Consider the following 22,833-nt stretch of genomic DNA (forward strand, 5'->3'; position numbering starts at 1 on the left):
TCAAACACACAATGTTACGCACGTGATTATCCACAGTCAAATATGTATGTGTATTAAGCTGTCAATACTACACACAGTGTTGGACAGCAACAACAGGTGAGGAAAGGACACTTCCTGAAATTATGTTAGTGGTCAGGGCAGGTAACTGGAACACTAATGCCCACAAAGCAGAAAATTCCACTGGTTCACTTGAATTGTAGTCAACCAATATAGTTAATTCAAGCCCATGGAGGCTAAATTTCAGCAATACAAACACTCAGTGTTGCTCACAGGAAAACCTCCCCAACAGCGAACCACCGAAACGAACCACACAACATGAATGGACGTGGCTTGGGCACTTGAAACCACTACTCAATTTTGACGTCCTGGATCAGTGAACCAAGAAGCTCATAGTGATCGGGCAGCTCCACACATGCTCCGACACTAGGGATTGCCAGTGGGCCCAGCCGACTGCACCGCGCGGAGATAACTTTCCTGGTCTGCGGCAACCGACCGACTCGCCTCTGAATGCCGACAACATCTAAAATAGTCGTCACTGGACATAGGGCCAACAACACACACAACCTGACAAACACTTTGCACAAAGACCTGAACGATACCCAACAGTGACTGAGCACACATGAAGACAAATCGGGATTCGATGCATGCGCGCGCTAACACACACACACACACACACACACACACACACACACACACACACACAGAGCTGACTCATGAACAATCGGTGAGGCAAAATGCATCGTCTGGTAGGAAGACCAACCGACGATCCACCAAGACCGTGGCCTGGCTCAAGTGATGCATGGCGGCAATGGTGGGGCGAGCCATGTCGACGCAGACCTCCCTGCTCCAACCCAACTGCACTAGTGCCACATTGCAACTCCCTGACTGTCAGGTCCGGACTGCACTCCAGATGCGTTCCGACTGACTGGCAGCCCGAAGTCGCTTACAACAGACGACGACCAGGAAGTAATAGCAGTCGAGCAAAGATACTACGAGAGGGGGTATATCGATACGTGCTGCTAACGACGCTCACAGTCAGGCAAAGCAGCAACTCGGTTACAGTAGTAATTTATACTAACGTACTGAGGTGGAAGTATGTTAAAAACAGGTTGTAAAATACATAATGGCGGGAACACGAGCCACGCACGGCTCATAAAGCTCAAGCCACTGTTCAGAAAAGGGAAGAGAAATGATGTGGCAAATGACATGCATCTTAAAGTATTATGGTGTATCTTGTTTCTGAAAAAGTTTGAAAAATTGTCCAACTTGCATCTCTGATTTTCTTACCACAATACTACACAACTTCAATAAAAAATTTCTGTAAGTCTTTCTGAGTTTTAGATAAGTTGCACCAGAAGTTACACTGTGGGGAGCTTATCATTGATGTACACTGTAATCTGTCTAAAGCTTTTGGCATTAATCATCACAACACATCAATTTCCAAACTCTATACTATAAGCTCAGGGGCTCACCCATCATGTGGCTCATGAGTGCTCGGAAATAGAAGGGTGAAACGTAATAGTGTAAATATGCCAGTTTAAGGAAACATTGCTCTGAACATGAGGACGTTAAATGTGATACAACATAAAGCTCGATACTTGAGTCTGTTATGCAGGCTGATAGCTAGCAATGCACATCATATAAATGTCAGATTAAGCAAAGTTATGACATGAGAGAAGTGACTATTTGCCAGTAGCTGAAACTGGAACAGCAGCAGCAGATCTAAGAGATATTGAACTATAAAATTCTTTTTGCATCTAAGGGACTTTTTATTGCATCAGCTGAACCTACTGAGAAACAGAACAGAACACTGGCAATGTTTTTTGCATCTGTATTAGTTTTTTTGGAGTGTAAGTTGTGGTGAGTGAGTGATCTGTAATGTAGCCCAAGGTGTAGCTTAGGTAGGAATGTGACAGTTTGGTTGTGAGTTATCAAAGCAAATGGGTGTGAATGCAATATCTTCAGTTTTGCTGACATACTGATCTGTGGCATAACCTGGGCTAGGTTGGGACAAAGTGTGACAGTTTAATTGTAACCACATCTTTTGAAACCTGCCTGATCATTTCGTTGATGAAGGTAAGCAGGTGGTATAAAAATACAGGGTTTAAAGTGCAAAATTGGGAGAGAGGTTTGGTTCAGGAGAGAAATGATACTGTCAATAGATCATGACATTCAGTTTTGAAATTCTGATATGCAGTGTGCATTACTTCAACAGTTCCAGTTTGTGTATTTAGATACTGGAAGTATGTCCTGCAGCACACATACAGCTGTTATGGGTGAAGCAGTTTGGAAGTGGTGAGCATAAAATCAGTTAACAATGTGGTAGCACATTGGTAGACTGACAATTTCAACAACACAACAACAATGTAAGAAAAGATAGATTGCTACTTACCATGAAGAAGACATATTAAGTTGCAGACAGGCACAATTAAAAGACACTTACATAAAGCTTCGGCCACAGTCTTCATTAGCAAAAGAGAAATAAACATGCACGAGTGTGCGACGACCAACTCCAGCATCTCAGGTCAGAGTGCAACTATTAAATGGGATGCAAGCAGCCGTCTGGTGAGGCAGGAAAGGGATAGTAGTGTACGGGAGAGGAGAGAGATTAATTCTGTCTGGCAGGGTGTGCAGGGATAAGAATGCAAACAGGTACAGTGTCAGAAGGTTGTGGGGCAGGGAATTGGGGGAAAAAAGAAGAGTGGTGAAAGACGGGCGGGTGTGTTGAAGAGGGTGGGAGACGAGAATGGGGATCAGATGATAGGTTAGAAAGGGTGGAAACTGTTGGGGGGATGGCATAGGGACAGTATGTTAGTCTAGGTTGAGGCCGGGCTAATTGCATGAGTGGAGAATGTGTTGTAAGGATAACTCCCATCTGTGCAGTTGAGAAAGGCTGGTAGTGGAGGGGAGGATCCAGATGGCGCACATAGTGAAGTTGCCATTGAAATCAAATTTGTACTTCTGAAAAGGCTACTGCCCCTCTGCAGGAACCAAGGGTTAGTCTGTCCTCTCTACAGATACCTACCCATTTTGGTGGCACCTATGGTACAGCTATCTGTATTGTTGAGGCATGCAAGCTAGTGTAGCTTGGCCAAGGTCTGTGGTTTATGGGAAGGAGGAGGGCTGGGGGCTGATGTTTTCAGTGCCTATCTCTGATAATATCCCAAACCTCCAGGTTCAATGGCTACTCATAGAATTTTATCAGATTTCTGTTTTTATCTTCCATTTATTGAACTTATGTTGGTCATTATTACTGCTATAGAACTGGAATCTGTGTGTTATGACAATTTCCCATCATTACCGCTAGCTCCTTGGTTTTATGTAGTGTTCCTTATGAAGTTTGGAACTGCTTTTTATTTGCTCCAGTTTCGGAAGATATTAAAAATACTGGCCTCTTACTGAACTGAAGTGGGTCTCAGATTGGTACCATGCCTTTCTGAAATAGATTTTGTGTAATTTATGTATGCACTTCAATTCACCATCTGTATTGTTTCTTCAATGAGCAACAATGGCTTCCTTACCTCATATTGAGACACTGGGTCTGCTGCAGTGCTTTTCAATATCCCAAATATTCTACAAATGAAGATGTAACACATTGTAAATTGTGACTAGACTACAAAGATCTAGAGTTTGGTTCCCAGTCAGCTCTAGAAGTTTGCTGTCAGCAGTTAATCTCCAATAATTGTTTGTTAAAGTTAAAGTTACCAAGTTGCACTGTGATTTGTAGTTTACAATAAACTGTAGGTGCCATAGAATTTGTTGAAGTCTTTTTAAATCTCTGATAGGAATAAGGGTACGCAATCTCCAACAGGATCACATCCAGTAAACCACTGTGATGTTCAAACCAACCTTGGGCTTCTTGTGGACAGCTTTACCACTTTTTTACCCCATTGGTAGATGGAGAGATCTTTAGAGTGCTGGTGTAGAAAGTATACGAAGTTGACTCTGACATAGAACATTCCTGTATATCATTCGTTTAAATTTTGCATCATTTTTCAAAGTGATTAATTTAGTTGGCAAGGTGATACTGATATCGCCCTGACTACTGCCAAGCGATTGGCAGCTGCTGTGAATCAGTGAGTTGGAAGAGCTCCTGAGAGTCTTGTACCTGTGATACCTGTACCAGAGATACCTCTCCTGTGGATCCTGGCTCCTCTGCAGAAAGTACAAGATCTGTCATTACCTGTTCACTTGACTGCAAGTGGTGTGTCAATGGTAGATCTAGGTGTCCTGTCCAGGGTGGATTCGGGTGTTGTACCGATCCCTATAACCAACAAGTTCGAGGTGCTGCCTTTCACTGATATTGAAACAGCCAGTGGGACTCACGTCACCTGTTTTGGGAAATCTGTTTTACCTGGTGTTAGGAGGCAAACGCAAAAGGATAGGGGTTTATTTAACTGTCAGCGGTCAAAATGTATGGTGAATGATGGTACCCCTTAGCAACAGGGGATAGGAAGGTACACCAGGTGCACTATGTGTGTGTGCCTGGAGCTTTTTTCAACTTTTTGAAGAGACTATTACAGTAGCCATTGAGGGAACAGAGTGCAACCAACTGCAAATTGTGGCACACATTGGAACAAATGATGCTTGTCATCTGGGCTCCGAGGTCATTCATGGGTCATCCCGGCGACTGTCATTGTAGGTTAAGTAGACCAGTCTGTGCGTAAAGTTTCAAGGAAACTCACAATTTTGCAGCATGGTCCCCAGATCTGATTGTGGCCCTTCAGTTCTTAGTCAAATGGAAGGACTGAACCAGAGATTTTGAAAGTTCTGGGACAAGCTGAGCTGCAACTTCCTGTATTTGCACTATAGTGTTGAGAACTGTAGGGGTCCCCTTAAATAGGTCCGGTGTGCACTACACATAAGAGCCTGTTACTCCGGTAGCTGACTCTGTGTGGGGTGCACACAAGATTTTTTTTTTTTTTTTTTTTTTGATCAGGTGACTCTCCAGCAAATCCAGATAATAATAGTGGTAGAAAAACCAGACATATCAAAGATAGAAAGAAATACCTCACGCAGGTGAGAATATTAAAATCGTAATGTACAACTGCCAAAACATTAGCAACAAAGTGCCAGAGTTTGAGGTGCTCATGAAATGTAGTGAAACTCATATAATAGTAGGTATAGAAAGCTGGTTGAAACCTGAAATTGATAGCAGTGAGATTTTTGTTGAAAATCTGAGTGTTTATTAAAGGACAGGCAAATGGGAAACAGAGTTGGTGTATTTGTCGCAGCAGGCAGGAAACTCAAATCCACTGAGATAGAAGTTGAAGCTGCATGTGAGATTGTTGGGGCAAGACTCAGTATCGGGGGTGGTCGTAATACGTTAATTGGGTCTTTCTATCGCCCCCCAGACTCATCTCCTGATAACCGAAAACTGTACAGAAAACCTCTGTTCACTTATACACAAGTTTCCCAAACATAATGTAATCATTGGCGAAGACTTTAATAATACAACAATCAATTTGGGAAAATTACAGTTTTGTAAATGGTGGGCATGATAAGACATCCTGTGAACCATTATTAAATGCCTTCTCTGAAAACTACTTAGAACAGATAGTTAGGAACCCGACCCATGAGGGAAATGTATTGGATTTAATGGCAACAAATAGACATGACCTGACCTTGAGGATGTCCACATGGAAACTGGTATCAGTGACCATAATGTGGTTGTGGCAAAGGTGATTACCAAAATATAACTAGAACAACCAAACCAAGCAGAAAGACATATATGTTCAGTAAACTAGATAAAAAATCAGTAGTTTCATATCCAATGAGGAACTTGAAACTTTCAGAATGGGGCAGTAGCTCAAATTTAAAAGAATAATTAACAGTGCACTGGATAGATATTTATCCAGTAGAACAGTTCATGATGGGAAGGAAACTCTATGGTATACAGTCACTCTAAAGAAACAGAGATTACTGCATAATAGGTGTAAAACAAAGGATAAGACTATAGCTAGAGAGATGCTGAATGAAACGCACTTGGCTGCCAAGAGAGCAGTGTATGATGCTTTTAATGACTACCGTAGCAGAATATTGTCAAATTCTGATCATATGTAAAGACTGTTAGTGGCACCAAAGTTAGTGTCCAGTCACTATAGAACGACAAAGAAACTAAAGTTGATGGTAGCAAAGCAAAAGCTGAAGGGCTTAATTTTGTTTTCAAATATTCCTTTTCAAAGGAAAACCCACGAGAATTGCCTCAACTTAATTGTCATACCACTGAAAAGATGAATGAAGTAAGTATGTGTCACTGGTGTTGAGAAAATCATTAAAATTGAACAAAGCTCCAGGCCCCCAATGGAATCCCCGTCAGATTCTATACTGAATCTGCAGCTCAGTTAGCCCCTCTTCTATCTGTAATCTGTCATAGATCCCTTGAACAAAAAACCATCCCAGTCCTTAAAAAAGGCACAGCTCACACCTGTCTACAAGAAGTGTAGTAGACGTGATCCACAAAATTACTGTCCGTTATCCTTTATATCGATTTGTTGTAGAATCTTATGACATACTCTGAGCTCAAACATAATGAGGTATCTTGAGCAGAATGACCTTCTCAATGCCAACCAGCATGGATTTCGAAAACATCTTGTGGAACCCAACTCGGACTTTTCTCACATGACATGCTGAAGGCTTTGGATCATGGCAACCAGGTAGATGCAGGATTTCTCGCTCTCTGAAAAGCATTTGTCTCAGTATGACACCTATGTTTATTGTCAGAAGTACGATCATATAGAGAATCAAGTGAAATTTGTGACTGGATTGAGGACTTTTTGGTAGGGAGAACACAACATGTTATCTTGTATGTAGAGTCATCAGATGTCGAGATAACTTTGGGTGTGCCCCATGGAAGTGTGTTGGGACTTTTGCTGTTCATGTTGGATATTAATGACCTTGCAGACAATACTAATAGTAAATCAGGTTTACTGTAGATGATGCAGTTATCTGTACAGTGAAGTACTGTCCAAGAGAAGCTGCGTAAATGTTCAGTCAAATCTTAAGATTTCGATGTGATGCAGGTACTGGAACTTGCCCTACATGTTCAGAAATGTAGAATTCTGCACATCAAAAAAGGAAAAAATTTAGTATTCTGTGACTGTAATGTCAATGAGTCAGTGTTGGAATAAGCCAACTCATACAAATAACTGGGTGTAACACTTCATAGGGATGAAGTGGAGTGATCACATATGTTGGGTTGTGGGTAAATCAGGTGGTAGACTTCGGTTTATTGGTAGAATTCTGGGGAAGTGTAATCAGTCTATAGAAGAGATTGCTTACAAATCACTTGTGCAACTGGTTCTAGGACATTACTCAAGTGTATGGGACCCGTATCAGGTAGGACTGACAGGTGATGTTGAACATATGCAGAGAAGGGCACCAGCAATGGTCAGAGGTTTGTTTAAACTGTGGGAGAGGGTCACAGAGGTACTGAAGGAACTGAATTGGAAGATTCTTGAAGATGGACATAAACTATCCTGAGAAAATCTAGTAACAAAATTTCAAGGACCAGCTTTAAATGATTACTCTAGGAATATACTAGTGCCTCTTACTTATTACACAGGTAGGGATCGTGAGGACAAGATTGGAATAATTACTGCAAACACACACAGAGGCATTCAGTTAATCATTCTTCCCATACTCCATATGTGAATGGAATAACTGGTGCAACTGGTAATAACTGGTACAGTGGGATGTACCCTCTACTTTGCTCCTCAAGGTGTTTGCAGAATATTGATGTGGATGTAGCTGTGGCTAAACCCCCCCCCCCCCCCCCCCCCTCCTGTAACAAGAGTTGTAGTTGTCATCATGACATCATATTTATTGGCTTTGCCAACTCGTAACTAAATTGCCAACTTCCAATCTATTCTAAGACATTGAGTTGTGCTGCAGATTAGTTTGTCACAATGGTCTATATTGCAAAAAAATAATTAAGACCACAATAAATTTTTCAGTGTTCTTTTTTTTTTCTCTGTTTATGTATATACGAAGCTGCACAACTCATTGTTATTACATCTGGTGTTGATAAGTTCAACTGACCCACACAAGCTTATAATAGTAATTTGCATGTCACAAATAAGTGTGGAGTTCTCAGTCACTACTGATTTATATAATGTAAAACTGAAAATACTTCATTTTAATGGGAAAATAAAAAAATACAATATATATATATATAATTTAACAGGTTTCATAAACGTTATTGAAAACAAAATAAGGTTATCACAGCTATTTCTTTTTCAGTACACCTGCTTCACTGTCTCAAAAAGTTTTCTAATATTTGGTGCCACAAGTGGAGGCCTCTATGTGTTTCGCAGAGAATCGTGTGTGTTTCTACAGTTGATTCCTAACAAGGTAAATATATGAAAAATAATTGAGATGTAAACATACTTTTAATGTATATGTGGTAATTTCATGTGGTATTTGTTCTGCACATGCACCAGTTTTGAATTCAATTACAGGTTTCACAACTTGTACTTTACAATAAAAATTGAACTGGCAGTTTTCTTTCTTTGTCCTTATGGCTGTGGCCTATATACCTATGCTGGATCATCATTGCCTGTAGAAAATACTAATTCATTGGAAAATATTACATTCTGTCAATCACAATACATATTTTCCTCCACAAAAACTCACTGGTAGTCAGTGATCATCATGGAACTTCCCCTTGGTGGCTGCACATTTACTTTGTGCCACAAATACTCATTGGTAGTCAGTGATCATCATGGAACTTCCCCTTGGTGGCTGCACATTTACTTTGTGCTCAAGTCTTGTGAAACTTGTACCAAACCTTATCAACTGACCTGGGAAATGCCGTAATATGTGCATGTTAAATTTAACTGTGTATGGATACCGTTCCGACATTTTTCTGAAGATTGTGTGGCAGCTGTGCCACAGAAATGCATGAATGGAACAGAGCTACTTACAGCTGGCACAAGCTAGTTGCATCAGGTATTTGTTGGCATGCACATTTACCGATAACCACAGTCCTGACAACGGTGTGACACACATAGGTGTAGTAGGTCTGCATAAAGCAGCAGTGCAGATGCATTTTTTTCCCTCCACAATCTGCAGACTAAGTGTGTCGAGCCCAATGCGAGCTCTGCATCGATGCGTATGGAAGTTCGTTTGATGATCTGTGTTATTTTCTGCTTGCATCAGCAAAGTATAGGGCACCCTTCAATCATGTAAATAGCTTGCTTTGTTCCAGACACGGGTCTATTGTTCTCTCTCTGTCATGGGATCGGTTGACGCGCTGGGCACTGAGGAGTGTTCGAGTGGAATTATCGTACAAACACCTTTACCTCTTTTGCCAATTAATAGTCATTGTAAACATATCATTTGTCAGTTGTTCATTTACTCTTTTGTGTAGAATAAATATACTTATGGCAAATATGTACTTTATCAAGTCCCATCACTATAACCTGTGTCCTAAACATAGTGCGTGGGTGCAACATTAGAGCAAACTCACTGCATGACTTGCGTGTAAGCAGTGGTGCCCATAAGTTCCATACTTCACTTCCCAAAGTTTTTGCTTTCATTCTGTTGTCTGCTTCAAACAGTCAAGCTACATCATAACAACATCCCACCATGCGGCACAGCCTGCCTGTAATCCAGGTATTTAATGGGTTGCAACCTGGCACCTCATCACCATTTAATGTAGGTGCCTTGTCTCCAGCGGGCCACATAATCAGCACATCACCTCCACTGGAGCTCCACACACCAACTACCACATGACTGGCTGCTTGTCCATTGCAGCTCCTGGACTCGTGTTCACTTCCCTGTGTCAGCACTGTATCAGGTGTCTAGGCAGGATGAACTTCCACACTGGTTTTTATGTTCTTTGCCATCAAGCTCTGGGCACCACACTGTGTGCTGCTGGGCTTGTCCTTTGCAGTTCCAGGACACAAGTTCAAGTCATTATGAGATCAATGTTGCAAGAGAATAGACACTTCGCTTCAACTATGTGGTTCCACTACGGTGAAGCAATGAGGCCGCTTTGAATCCCGCACCATGCTTCTGTCTCTGTGTGTGTCAGTGAACTCTGAACAGTGCAGCCCATGAATGCTTTATTTTGTTATCATTTATCATCAGTGCTTTTCTAGCTGGTCTTTTGTACTCACAGTCGTGAGGTCAGCTACTTGTACTACAAGCAGTTTGCGGCTAGCACCGTGTGCCACTACTGTCACTAGTCAGCTGCAGGAGGACACACCTACTGTGCGCGTGTCCAGTCACCACTGATGGCTCACCGTCATGGTGCTTGCAATGATGTCACGATGATATGCATGAAACCCAAACATCTGTCTACAAGCCATATGCAGGCTGGATGATGCTTGTGCCTTGTTACAGCTCCGTAGCTCTGCTCTCCAAAGGGCGATCTATGTGCAATCGTGTTGCAGAAATGTGTGAACGGGCCAGAGTTGCTCACAGCTGGCACAAGTTAGCTGTGTCAGGTATCCATCAGCATGCACACTTACCAATAGGCAGAATTCTGACAGTGGTGTGATATCAAGGGTGCAGGTCAACAGAAAGTAACAGGCAGTGTGAGCTGAGCCACTGTACAGTGCAGATGGACCACAAATCGAGTCCAATGCGAGTGCTCTGCTGGCATGTATTGAAGTTAGCTTGGTGCTCTCTGTTTGTTTTTGCTTTCATTTTATCACGTCCATGAAGTACACAGCACCTCGCAATGGCGAAGAAAGTTTGCTTCGTTCTGGTCCACGTCACTGAGAAGTTTGTACCCTTCAGGACAGTGTTTGAGTGGAGCTATCATGGTCATGAGGCCATCAGCGTCATGATCGCAAGTTCTTGGTCATTGTGAACATTTCATATGTCAGTTGTTCATTTACTCTTTTGTGTAGAATAAATATATTTACTGCAGATGTGTGCCTCATCAATTCTTGTCACCATAGCACATGTCATGAATAGTGGGAAGGTGTGACAATAAAGTTGGCTCACTGCATGACTGACACGAAAGTGGCAATAGCACCATGTTCTCTCTTTACTGTGGTAGTGCAATTAAGTGTTGAGAAGAGAACTTGAAACATGCTAGCAAATACAATAAGAAGTTGAATTTAACATCAGGAGTGCCACATGAATCATTTTTGATGCAGAAGGGTCCTGCCCCCTTCATAATCATTGCAGGACCAAATGCTCCTGTGACTTTTAGTCGTTTCTGGAGTTATACAACTCGTCAAAATTTCATCCCTATAGCTTACTTAGAAGTACGAAAAATTTACCAATTATACCTGATGTACCATGTAGGCCGTTTTTTTACCCATGTGCAGTTTAATGTAATTTGATTTCAATAACACTGGTCTGCAGACTTCAAATAGTTTCTGAGCATGTCTCAAAGCGATTCACGAGATGTTGAAGTGTATTATGCCAGTTTAGGACAAAAAATAACCTGAAATAAGAACAATTTGGAGGTCGGACGATGTTATGTATCACTGTGGCTTTCCGTTCCTTACGGACTGGCAACATGCTGTCTTCTTAGGCTTAATTTTATATCATCAAGGAGACAACACAAGAAAACTGATAAATTTTGCCTTCCTTCAGAAATATGGAACCTATATACTGCATTGCCTGTTACAAGCGAGGTGAGAACATGATTGCTGATGGGTGTTGTATCCTTGCAACTGCAGGTGCCCATTCATACAGTATATGCCAAAGAAACCAGATAAGTGTTGGATAAAATACTGGCTTTTGTGTGATGCTGACAAGTGCTGCTGCCTGAACGGATTGCCTTACTGTGGCAAACATGAAACTCTTGGTCTGAGTGAAGGTCTTGGTCACCATTTTATGAAGTTGGCACAGGCAGTCCTCAACTGTGACCATTTAACATCACGAATGACAATTTCTTCACTTCTGTGAATCTGGCAAATGAGCTGAAACAAAAATGAACTATTTTAGTTGGTACTATGCGGAGATCACTGAAAGAGGTCCCTCCTGTGGTGCGAAGTGGAGATGACGCATTGTATGCAACAAACTTGTACAAATTTGGTGACAATCTTCCTACAGGATATTAAGACAAAAAGAAGAAGAACAAAATGTTCTTATTCTGAGTAACATGCATGCTGGATGTCACTTCAATGAGAATACTGAGAAGAAATTTTCAGAAACTGTGAACATTGTGTATATAATCCGGGACATGTGGAAAAAACCAAGAATTTTTTCATCTTGGAGAAAACTAGGAAAACCCTGGAAATTTTTTAGAATTCTGGGAATTTTTTATTGTTTTAAAATTCAGTTAAATGTTTGTAATTTTGGCTGGTAAGTGGCGAAATGTGTCAAAGGCTGTAGGACGAAGACTGTGGAATACTTCATAACAATAAACTGCTGCCGACAAGCATGACATCACAACTGTTTACATTAGGTTCGTTTGACCAGTTGCCTGTGGGCTCACGCACATGCGCAGTAGTTGCGTATGGACAGTACCTTCTCCCGCTTCTGGCTATTTGAAGTGTGGCTGTTAGCTGTATCAGCAGTAGCGACAAGCAGCCAAATGGTAGCCGGAAAAATTTTCTGGTACACCCAAGTTGCCAGATTGCTGCATGCGCTTAGGGGTCTGGGTTTTAGTACGGAGCGGGTTAGTCTCCACATAAGCCATGCTTACATTTAGTGATTTTGATGTTTCCTCTTTGTTTACACTTCTCACATCAAATGAAAACAAAATGGATTTCTGTTGTTGGGAGCTATTGAGTGAATTAAAATACATTCACATAATTACAGAAGGCTGTCATATGTTATTTGTTTGTTTTCTGATTTTATTTTATTTCCACGTTTATGGCAGTGAGTCGCCTTGCAGAATAATGAAGTTATTTTTGTCAGTTTGATAAATAAATTTGGCTTTCATTAATGTTTTCCCCAGAGGCAGTCAATTTGTTAGAAACAAAGTGTTTCGTTCCACAATGTTGTCTAGGTTCAACTATTCACTGAATTTCAAGTGCACATTTTCATCTTCTGGCACTTATGTCCTTATGCTATAATAAAGAACCAGACATGAGATAATACAGTATTGGTATTCCAAGAAAATTTGCATCCTGAAAACTGCACTGAAATCTTAAGATCAGGTTGGAACCTACTTCATTGGGAATCTGGACATACGAGGGGCATTCGAAAAGTCCGTGCAAAGTCCGAGAGATGGCACCACTAATGCGTATTGAGGTCGTGTTTAGTTAGTAGCATCTGTGGAAAGAATGCACACCAAGTTTCAGCCATATTGGTGTATTTCTTTGGGTTTGGCTTTTGTGTGAATCAAGGAATCGAGTGATTGTCAAAAAATGGACAAAAAGGATTTCGTGTGGTGATTAAAGATTACTTTATGAAAGGCAAAACGCCTCAGGAGACTAAAGAGAAGCTTGATAAACATTACCATGACTCTGAACCTTCGATTAGAACAGTTTATAAGTGGTTTCAAAATTTTCGGAGTGGGCATATGGGCACAAGTGATGCTGAATGTTCTGGACACCCTGTGAAGTTTACGTCTCCTGATATCATTGATAAAATCCATGATACGGTGATGGATGACAGAAGAGTTAGGGTGCGTGAGATTACTAGTGCTGTGGACATCTCGAATGAATGAGTACATAATATTTTGCATAAACATTTGGACATGAGAAAGCTATCTACAAGATGGGTTCCGCAATTGCTCACGCTTGACCAAAAATGGAATCGTGTGAAGTGTTGCAACGACGGTTTGCAGCTTTTCAGGAAGAATCCACAGGACTTGAAGCATTGTTTTGTCACTGTGGATGAAACATGGATACATTAGTATACTCCTGAGACCAAAGAACAGTCGAAACAATGGGTTACCAAGGGAGAATCTGCACCAAAAAAGGCGAAGACCGTTCCTTCGGCCGGAAAGGTTATGGTGACTTGTCTTTTGTGATTCATAAAGGATAATCCTCATCGACTATCTGAAAAAGGGTAAAACTGTTATAGGTGCATATTATTCATTGTTATTGGACCGTTTGAAAACAGAGCTGCAAGAAAAACGCTGGTGATTGGACTGCAAAAAAGTCCTTTTCCATCACGACAATGCACCAGCACACACCTCAGCAGTTGTGGAAGCAAAATTAATGGAAATAGGATTCCAGCTCATTTTACATCCCCCCCCTACTTCCAGACTTGGCTCCCTTGAACTACTATTTGTTCCCAAATTTGAAGAAATGGCTGACAAAGATTTCATTCAAACGAGGAAGTGATTGCAGCAACTAATAACTATTTTGCGAACTTGGACAATTCCTATTTTTCGGAAGGGATTAACAAATTAGAACAGCATTGTACAAAGTGTATAAGTCCAAAAGGAGACTGTCGAAAAATAAAAAAAGTTTACCCCAAACTTGTAAGTAGTTTATATTTTTGCACAGACTTTTCAAATGCCCCTCGTATGCATGTGTACTTTAAGCCTAATTATGCATCCTAGTATGGTGTATGAAATTCCGATGCTCTTGGAGTATCCTATTTCTTGTATGACATCATGTAAGATCTATTAATACTATTTATCTATGAAGATATGGACTTCCAACGTAATTGTAGCTGCCCATGTGCAATAACTCCTGTTTTCTGGTACTCTCTGGCAACTGATGAAACAATTTCTAACAGACTGTAGGAAAATATTGTGAATGGTGCTTTTAAAAGCATTAGTTTCAAAGTAAATTTCCTTTTACGCAAGATGAATTATATTACATGTGCAAATGTGCAATGAATTTCTTAAATCGCAGAGTGTTTGGCTCTCATTTAAAATTTAATGCATTGAGGACTAGCTACTTTGAAGAATTTCGAACCCAGAAGACCAGACATTGTCATCTACTAGCACATTTGTGTGATGTATCTTAAAGTGTAACACATCCGAGAAATACCAATATTATACATGATAGTTTAGCTTTTCTTGTAGCTACACTGTTTGCATTAATTTAAACTATTAACTTTTCCTATTTGTGTGTCCACACTACTTAACAGTGATGTTACTATTGGTTGACTACATTGCATGTCGTATGCTCTGAATATTTGCTGTCATTGACCGATAAGATCATGTGACATGAGCTATGACCGGCTTACAAAAGTGCATGTCAGTCTTGATTTCAGTGCTTCGAAAACTAGTGTGCTGTTGCAAATCTATGCTTTCGCAATACGAATACAAAAATATGCACCTTATCATAATATGAAAATATGCAGCATGAATGTTGCTGCACATCACAGGTTTTTCCAAAACTTTTTCTTTCTGCCGAGTTTTTTTTGTTTTCTGAAGTTCCACACTGGTGTACAAAATCTTTACTATTCAAAGGATTGATATTTTTACAGCTCCAAGGGAAAGTTTACTGTCGCTTATCATGGAAAAAGTATATTTTTCACCTTGGAAAAAGTGCACTGTTAACTGGGAAATTCAGGTAAAATCTGAAACTTTCTTCCTTGTCCGCGTACACACCGTAGTTGAAGTTTTACAATGAAACTAAGGGAGGAGGCGATATAGTTGACTGAATGACTAGGCTCCATAGTGCCCGAGCTGGCACCCACCAATGACTTGTGCATGTCTTTTTCAGCATTCTTGACCTTGCCATGATCAGTGCTCGCATAGGTTTTAAGTTATTTGCCTCCAAGATGATTTGATGGTGAGACTATCAGCAGAGTAGCAGATGAGCTTGTTGGCGCCTACAAACTACAAAGAGGAGCCAACCTATCCTTGCAGGCCTTCTGTACCGGCACTGGCCAACATGGGAATAGAAAGCATTGTCAGATTTATGTCGCCATAAAAGCTCCTTGTCTACTGTTGACATTTCCTAACTGATTGTAGTTGACTTTTGCCGTAATAGTGTGGTAATGACTTACGACAATCAGCTCCATCTGATCCACCAAAGTAGCAGTTTGCAAGGGTCTCTTGGTTCATTTTATACAGTAGTTTATTAACCTATAACAAGCAGTTTTGAAAGCTCATAAATATCCTGGTTTGAAGCATAGCAGATTCTGGCAGATAAAATAAACAAATTTGCCTATCAAATACATTGTTTTAGTGCTTAACTTTGGCTACAAACAATGATTATCGATTATTCAAATACTTTGTACTCAACACTAAGATTGTACAGTGTCTACACCAAAGACTACACCCCACAGGAGTGATGCTGTGAAAATTGCCAATAATGAAAGCAAAAATTGAAATTGGTGATTCAGCATTATATCACTGTTGTGAGGAAAGAGCCTTATTGTAACTATTGCTTCTTTATAACGCCGATGTAAACTGAGCGTCATGCACCTCCGTGGGTTATAGGGTTAAATTTTTCTAAAGCAACATAGCATTCCATTGTGATCTTCTAGGTTTTGTAATCTTAAAGAGTATTTTCTGAGGTTTTATTATATTTATATTCCGTACTGTAAAATAATGTAAAAACACTTCTTATTAGCAGAGTTACATTCCCTAAACCACAGGAAAATCTTATACTATTAGGAAATAGTACAATTACAAATTTTTTGATGTACAACTTCAAATTGTATTAATTTTTTTGTATTTATTGATAATCCATTTTTCCCTACTTTTGATAGGTATTCTTACTCATCAATATGCAAGACTCAGAAATTAAACAATATAGCTTTGAAAGGTTAAAGCATGCTTTTTCCAGCTGTGGGGAAAAAAAAAAAAAATGAGATACAGTTGAGATATTTCCTCCCGAAAATTCCCTACAATTTGCACATAGAAAATTCTGGGCACCTTTTGCAGATGCATATCTTTTCATCTAGGCACTCAATGTTAATTAAATTTGATCCATATATAGACATCATAGGAAGGAATAACCCTCTGAAGTTTTGGTGTGATTCGTTCATATGAAAAGTATAAGTGGTCAGTCAAACCTAGGCTCTCAGAATAGTGTGACGATTTTTTTTAGCTGCTTACAGGCTGGTATCTATATTTAAGTGTGGCTAAATCCCTAACTTTTGCTGTGATGTGGTTCAGCATAAAAAATTATCTGATGTATGCTAAACCAAATGACCAAATGCCTGCGAGAACATTTTAAAAAAGCCTGGCAAACTGGGCACTTTTGCACCTCCGTATGTGATGTGAACATGAGTAACCTCTCTTTAAAAGCCCCTAAAAATTCAACCACTGAAGGTGCTGGACTGAAATTTGGTATATAACCATCAAAGTCCATGTAGAACCTTCACACCAAATTTCATTAGATTTGGAGATGGTCAAGTGGGAACACCCTGTAATAGTGGTCCCTTTGAGGTGGAACGACCCAAATGCTATCCTTACTGCTGCGATATGTTCCATACCTGCATTTCTTCCTCGCCATGATGTGCCCCCATCCCTTGGCAGACTGAGGCATGCCACTTAGCAATCCGCATATGGAGCAGAGTTTGCGTTTTTAAATTACATTCCACAATGGCGAACTGTATCTGTTATAAACAGCTAAGTGCGCAGTGTTGCTGCATTTTCAGAGATAGCAAGAAAGTTAGTTGACTTCCTTTTCAAAGCTCTTTTACCAGTTTTACTCTCTCTCTTCCGTCATTTGAGATAATCTCAGTCAGCTCTCAGGAACCTTGGTTTCTGGTTCGACCGTAACGAACAATGTCATTGTGGACCCTCTTGATCTATCCAATACCTTGGACCAATATTTTGCCCTCTTGATGAAAGAGGAAGCCGCCTGGTAGAATTTTGCACAGAACACAACATAATCATAGCTAACACTTGGTTTAAGAATCATGAAAGAAGGTTGTATACATGGAAGAACCCTGGAGATACTAAAAGGTATCAGATAATTATATAATGGTAAAACAGAGTTTTAGGAACCAGGTTTTAAATTGTAAGACATTTCCAGGGGCAGATGTGGGCTCTGACCACAATCTATTGGTTATGACCTGTAGATTAAAACTGAAGAAACTGCAAAAAGGTGAGAATTTAAGGAGATGGAACGTGGATAAACTGAATGAACCAGAGGTTGTACAGAGTTTCAGGGAGAGCATATGGGAACAATTGACAGGAATGGGGGAAAGAAATACAATAGACGAAGAATGGGTAGCTTTGAGGGATGGAGTAGTGAAGGCAGCAGAGGAGCAAGAGGTAAAAAGACGAGGGCTAGTAGAAACCCTTGGGTAACAGAAGAAATATTGAATTCAATTGATGAAAGGAGAAAATATAAAAATGCAGTAAATGAAGCAGGCAAAAAGGAATACAAACGTCTTAAAAATGAGATCGACAGGAAGTGCAAAATGGTCTATACAAGAGCGATGTACTTGAGGACAATATTATGGAAATGGAAAAGGATGTAGATGAAGATGAAATGGGAGATACGATACTGCGTGAAGAGTTTGACAGAGCACTGAAAGATCTGAGTTGAAACAAGGCCCCCGGAGTAGACAACATTCCATCAGAACTACTGACGGCCTTGGGAGAGCCAGTCCTGACAAAACTCTACCATCTGGTGAGCAAGATGTATGAAACAGGCGAAATACCCTCAGACTTCAAGAAGAATATAATAATTCCAATCCCAAAGAAAGCAGGTGTTGACGGATGTGAAAATTACCGAACAATCAGTTTAATAAGCCACAGCTGCAAAATACTAACACGAATTCTTTACAGACAAATGGAAAAACTAGTAGAAGCCGACCTCTGGGAATATCAGTTTGGATTCCATAGAAACACTGGAACACGTGAGGCAATACTGACCTTACGACTTATCTTAGAAGAAAGATTAAGGAAAGGCAAACCTACGTTTCTAGCATTTGTAGACTTAGAGAAAGCTTTTGACAATGTTGACTGGAATACTCTCTTTCAAATTCTAAAGGTGGCAGGGGTAAAATACAGGGAGCGAAAGGCTATTTACAATTTGTACAGAAACCAGATGCCAGTTATAAGAGTCGAGGGACATGAAAGGGAAGCAGTGGTTGGGAAGGGAGTAAGACAGGGTTGTAGTCTCTCCCCAATGTTATTCAATCTGTATATTGAGCAAGCAGTAAAGGAAACAAAACAAAAATTCGGAGTAGGTATTAAAATCCATGGAGAAGAAATAAAAACTTTGAGGTTCGCCGATGACATTGTAATTCTGTCAGAGACAGCAAAGGACTTGCAAGAGCAGTTGAACGGAATGGGCAGTGTCTTGAAAGGAGGGTATAAGATGAACATCAACAAAAGCAAAACGAGGATAATGGAATGCAGTCAAATTAAGTCGGGTGATGCTGAGGGAATTAGATTAGGAAATGAGACAATTAAAGTAGTAAAGGAGTTCTGCTATTTGGGGAGCAAAATAACTGATGATGGTCGAAGTAGAGAGGATATAAAATGTAGACTGGCAATGGCAAGGAAAGCGTTTCTGAAGAAGAGAAATTTGTTAACATTGAGTATAGATTTAAGTGTCAGGAAGTCATTTCTGAAAGTATTTGTATGGAGTGTAGCCATTTATGGAAGTGAAACATGGACGATAAATAGTTTGGACAAGAAGAGAATAGAAGCTTTCGAAATGTGGTGCTACAGAAGATTAGATGGGTAGATCACATAACTAATGAGGAAGTATTGAATAGGATTGTGGAGAAGAGAAGTTTGCGGCACAACTTGACCAGCAGAAGGGATCGTTTGGTAGGACATGTTCTGAGGCATCAAGGGATCACCAATTTAGTATTGGAGGGCAGCGTGGAGGGTAAAAATCATAGAGGGAGACCAAGAGATGAATACACTAAGCAGATTCCGAAGGATGTAGGTTGCAGTAGGTACTGGGAGATGAAGAAGCTTGCACAGGATAGAGTAGCATGGAGAGCTGCATCAAACCAGTCTCAGGACTGAAGACCACAACAACAACAACAACAACAACAACAACATCTATCCAATACCTTGGGTCGATATTTTGGAGACAGAGTCCCACCCATTACCATTCTGCCTTCCTCACTCTGAAACAGGTGGTGGAAGATATCTTTCTCCTCCCAGAATCGTGAATGTTACTATACTGTCTTTACTATGAGGGAGCTTAAACTTGAGCTCTCTTCATCCCAGTCGTACTTTCCAAGACCGGGCAGCATTCACATTCTGATGTTGCAATACCTATGTCCTGAGGGCTCATATGCTTTGTCCTCCATACATATAGTAACCGTGTTTGGACAGATGGCAGATTTTCCAGTTGCTAGTGTAACACCATTGTCATTCCCATACCTAAGCCTGGTGAGGACAAACACTTTCCTTCCAGTTAATGCCCTGTGTCCCTCACCAGTGGTGTCTGCCAGGTGATGAAACGTATGATTAATGGTCAGCTTGTGTGGTGGCTCAAATCTCAGAATCTCTTCACAAAAACTGTATGTGGATTCTACAGGCATTATTCTGCAGTTGATCATCTTGCCTCAGGGTTCTGTGCTCAGTGTCATATTATTTGCCATAGCCATTAACCCCGTTATGGATTGTTTCCTGCCAGTTATCTCAGGCTCTCTTTTTGTCGATGACTTTGCAATTTGGTGCAGCTCTCAATGAACCTGTCTGACTTAAGCTGCATGTTCGGTGATTTCTTGATCATGTTTACTCGTGGAGCACCAACAATGGCCTCTGCTTTTCCGCTGACAAGTCTGTTTGTATGAACATATGGCAGCACCAGGAGTTTCTTCCCGCATTCCTATGTCTCGGCTCATTTTTTCTTCCATTCATTGACCCAACAAAATTCTTGGGACTTGTGTTTGATAGGAAACTCTTTTGGTCTTCCCACATCTCATATCAGACAGCTTGTTGTACTTGCTTCCTCAATAATCTACATGTGTTATGCAGTGCCTCGTGGAGAGCGGATCGAACCATCCTCCTCCATTTATACCGCCCATTTGAAAATGGATTATTGATGTATTGTATATTCATCTGCACGTCCGTCTATCTTACAGTGTCTTAACACTGTCCACCATTGCAGGATATATTTATCCACTGGTGCCTTCTATACTAGTACCACTGAGACTCTTTACGCTCTTACTTACTCTTTACTTACCATTGTCTTACCAGCGGGATGTTCTCCTCAGTTGTTACACAAGTCATCTGTCTTCTATGCCAAGTCACCCATCCTATGCTCCATTTTTTGATGATTCCCTTGACCACCAGTATGGGCTGTGTCCATCTTCTCTCTGTTTTGAAAGCATTGCTTTATGCTTTATGCCACATTACCCATAGGTGCAAGCTCTTCACCACCCTCCTTTCGTGTTGAGGTATGTGCTCATTTCGGACTCTATTCACTTCCTAAGGACACTACTTCCGGCCTGGTGTATTGCAGGGAGTTTCTCGCTCTTGACACATGGCTTGGGGACAGTGTCTTCGTCTACACTGAAAGTTCCAAGACTGACCATGGTGTTGGGTGTGCCTTTTTACTTGGCGATGACCCTTTTCAATATCTGCTTCTTGACCAGTGCTTGATTTTTACCGCGGAGCTCTACACCGTTTTATCATACCACCCAGTATATTTGCTGAAACGGGCTTCCAAACTGTGTTGTCTGCTAAGATTCTCTCAGTGCTGTTCAGAGCCATAGTGCACTTTAGTCAGTCCACCCTTTAGTACAACGGATCCAAGAATGCTTTCTCTCGCTTACTGTGGGGGGGCGTTAACGTGGTGTTCCTATGGGTCACTGGTCATGTCGGTGTGCCAGGGAACAAGGGTGCTGATGTTGCTGCAAGGCTGTAGCTCTTCTCCCTCAGGCTGCTAGTCATTCCATTCCCTCGGATGATCTTCGTGTCACTGGGTGTCTTCATATAGTATGACCTAGGAGTGCACAGTGGTCTTCTCTCCAGGAGAACAAACTCTGGGACATAAACCTCTTCCCGTAGCTTTGTCGACTTTCGGTCCTCACATCACGAGGAGATAATTCTAGCCTACCTGCTTATAGGACACTGTCTTTTAGTCACCATCATTTATTAAGTGCCGATCCAGCCCCACTCTATGCTTACTTCTCTCAACCCTTGATGGTGCTCCAAGTTCTGATCAGGTGACCATTTTTTGCTGTCTGCCTTGTCGGATGTTTTAGCTGATGATGTGCATTCTGTCCATCGCATCTTACTTATTTGCTGCAGTGGCATGGCGAAGAAAATTTGATTCCCTCCCCTTCGTGGGGACCTCTGCCATCTCAACAATATTTTGAGAAATTTTCCCTAGGGCTGTCCTTGTCCTTAGTTGCTCCTCTTTTAAAGTTGCTTGATTGGGTTTTGCCTTTTTCATCTCGTGTTTTTATTTAATACTTTTTTTTGCTACGTTTTGATATAGGTGCTTATGATATTAGTATTTTTGCATCCTGAAGCACTAATCAACAACCTCAGTACCATTACGGTACTGTAATTCTTACAGCGTCCATTCTGTTGTTCTCCAAGCACTGGCCAATCTGGCTACGAGCACAGTCTGTACGCACACTGACAGGCCGCCCACATTGTTGCATGTCTGCTGTCGCAGCTCTGCCATGCCTGAATGCATCTACCCACTGAGCTGCTATTTGGTGCGGTAGAGCAACATTCCCCACCGCTTCCATAGGCATTGTCGTGCATTTCTCCCATGGTGAACTACAGTCTTTACTTAAGAGTGCTGTTAAAGTTGGGTAACTTCATCCTGAATGGCTGCGCAACTCACAGTGTGGCCCCTCTTCACATTTCATTCTCCTGGAAAAAGACTGCCATCTAGTGTAATGTTACATTATTGTCGATTCTTGGGGAGACTCCTGATGAAGCCATGAAATGCGTGTAGGTTGTGATGTACTGTTATGTACTGTTGCAACTGCCAGTAAAACAGGGTTGCGACAACAACCTTGTTTTCATGTTTCTTTTTCTCGTGCTGTATCTGTGTGTGTGTGTGTGTGTGTGTGTGTGTGTGTGTGTCTCCCTATATGTAATGTTTACAAATGAGTTAA

At 41.0% G+C, this 22,833-nt stretch overlaps 1 protein-coding gene across 3 annotated transcripts in view; it reads left to right on the plus strand.

Moving 5' to 3' along the window:
* LOC124623203 (Hermansky-Pudlak syndrome 5 protein homolog) overlaps nucleotides 1-22,833 on the plus strand; it is a 93,210-nt gene that overhangs the window by 9,499 nt on the left and 60,878 nt on the right. For all 3 annotated transcript variants that reach the window (XM_047149020.1, XM_047149019.1, XM_047149021.1), the window contains exon 3: nucleotides 8,242-8,352. In XM_047149020.1, the coding sequence (XP_047004976.1) occupies nucleotides 8,242-8,352 (111 nt within the window). The remainder of the gene's footprint in view (nucleotides 1-8,241; nucleotides 8,353-22,833) is intronic.

The sequence above is a fragment of the Schistocerca americana genome, chromosome 7 (assembly GCF_021461395.2).
Source record: "Schistocerca americana isolate TAMUIC-IGC-003095 chromosome 7, iqSchAmer2.1, whole genome shotgun sequence".
Lineage (NCBI taxonomy): Eukaryota > Metazoa > Arthropoda > Insecta > Orthoptera > Acrididae > Schistocerca > Schistocerca americana.